Source organism: Chaetura pelagica, unplaced genomic scaffold (genome assembly GCF_000747805.2).
Source record: "Chaetura pelagica isolate M959 unplaced genomic scaffold, ChaPel_1.0 scaffold1168, whole genome shotgun sequence".
NCBI lineage: Eukaryota > Metazoa > Chordata > Aves > Apodiformes > Apodidae > Chaetura > Chaetura pelagica.
Window position 1 is genome coordinate 1 of NW_009954328.1, and position 1,339 is coordinate 1,339.

Genomic DNA, 1,339 nt, shown 5'->3' on the forward strand with positions numbered 1-1,339 from the left:
GCCATGCTGCTGGGAATTGTTTCCTCCCCCCACCCCATCCCTGCCTTGGGAATGCTGGCAAGGGGCACGGACAGGAGAAGGGGGGATGTGTAAGGTGCTGGGGACATGGGATGGTGCTGAGGGCGGGCACAGGGCTGGGAACATGTGATGCTACTGGACATGTGCTGGTGCTGAGGACATGGGACATGTGATAGTGCTGGGAACAGGCACGATGCTGGGAAATAAGTGTGCTGGAAACTTGTACTGGTGCTGGGGAGGTGCTGGTGCTGGGGAGATGGGACGTGCTGGTGCTGGGGACACGGGAGATGTGCTGGTACTGGGGACATGGGACAAGTGCTGATTCTGGGGACGTGGGACATGTGCTGGTGCTGGGGACATGGGACATGTGCTGATTCTGGGGACACGGGACGTGCTGGTGCTGGGGACATGGGACATGTGCTGGTGCTGGGGACACAGGAGATGTGCTGGTGCTGGGGACATGCACAGTGGCAGAGCCATGCACGGTGCACAGTTCTCACCCCCCAGGCCCGTGCCCAGTCTGCACAGACCCCACCACCGCCGCCCCTTGCTGCCCTGCCCTGGAGGCTGGTGCCCCAGGGGGGGGTTAGATGCACCAATCCCACCCCCCATCTCATTTCCAGGCTCCTGAACAATGAGGGGTCCTTGCTGGCCTACTCGGGCTACGGGGACACTGATGCCAGGGTCACCGCTGCCATCGCCAGCAACATCTGGGTGGCCTATGACAAGAATGGGCACCAGGCCTTCAATGAGGACAACCTCAAATTCATCCTGATGGACTGCATGGTAGGTGGGGCTGGGCTCTGCCCTCTCCCTGGGCACTGCCGTGGCTCTGGGGGGGCTCTGGGACCCCACCAAGTCAGGGGTGTGACCAGGGCTGTTTCACTCCTGGGCAGGAGGGACGAGTGGCCATCACACGGGTGGCAAACCTGCTGCTCTGCATGTATGCCAAGGAGACTGTTGGATTTGGGATGCTGAAGGCCAAGGTAATGCTGGGGGGGCAAGGAACTGGGGGTTGGGGGGGCCCAGGGCTGCATCCCCACTGCAGGGTGGGGAAGAGAAGGGCGAGGAGGGAAGTGGTGGAGGAAGCTGCGGTGCTCGGGACGCCTTGTTCCTCATTGTGCCAGCCCGGGTGCTGCATCCCAGCTTTTTAAGGCTCTAAAATGAAATTGAAAATGAAAGTGAGCAGGTGGGTGAGCAGGTGGAGGCTGCAGACCCCCCCGGGCAGGGCTCACCCCTCCCTGTCTCTGCTCACAGGCACAGGCGCTGGTCCAGTACCTGGAGGAGCCGCTGGCGCCGGGGGGCGCGGCCCGGAGGGGGC

The 1,339-nt window shown here is 62.6% G+C and overlaps 1 protein-coding gene across 1 annotated transcript in view; it reads left to right on the forward strand.

The window, feature by feature from the left end:
• Positions 1 to 641: 641 nt before the first annotated feature.
• Positions 642 to 1,339, forward strand: part of LAMTOR2 (late endosomal/lysosomal adaptor, MAPK and MTOR activator 2) — a gene marked incomplete at its 5' end in the record, with an annotated part of 1,915 nt that continues 1,217 nt past the window's right edge. The window contains 3 exons of the mRNA XM_010004183.1: positions 642 to 804; positions 915 to 1,004; positions 1,276 to 1,326. Of these exons, the coding sequence (XP_010002485.1) occupies positions 642 to 804; positions 915 to 1,004; positions 1,276 to 1,326 (304 nt within the window). The remainder of the gene's footprint in view (positions 805 to 914; positions 1,005 to 1,275; positions 1,327 to 1,339) is intronic.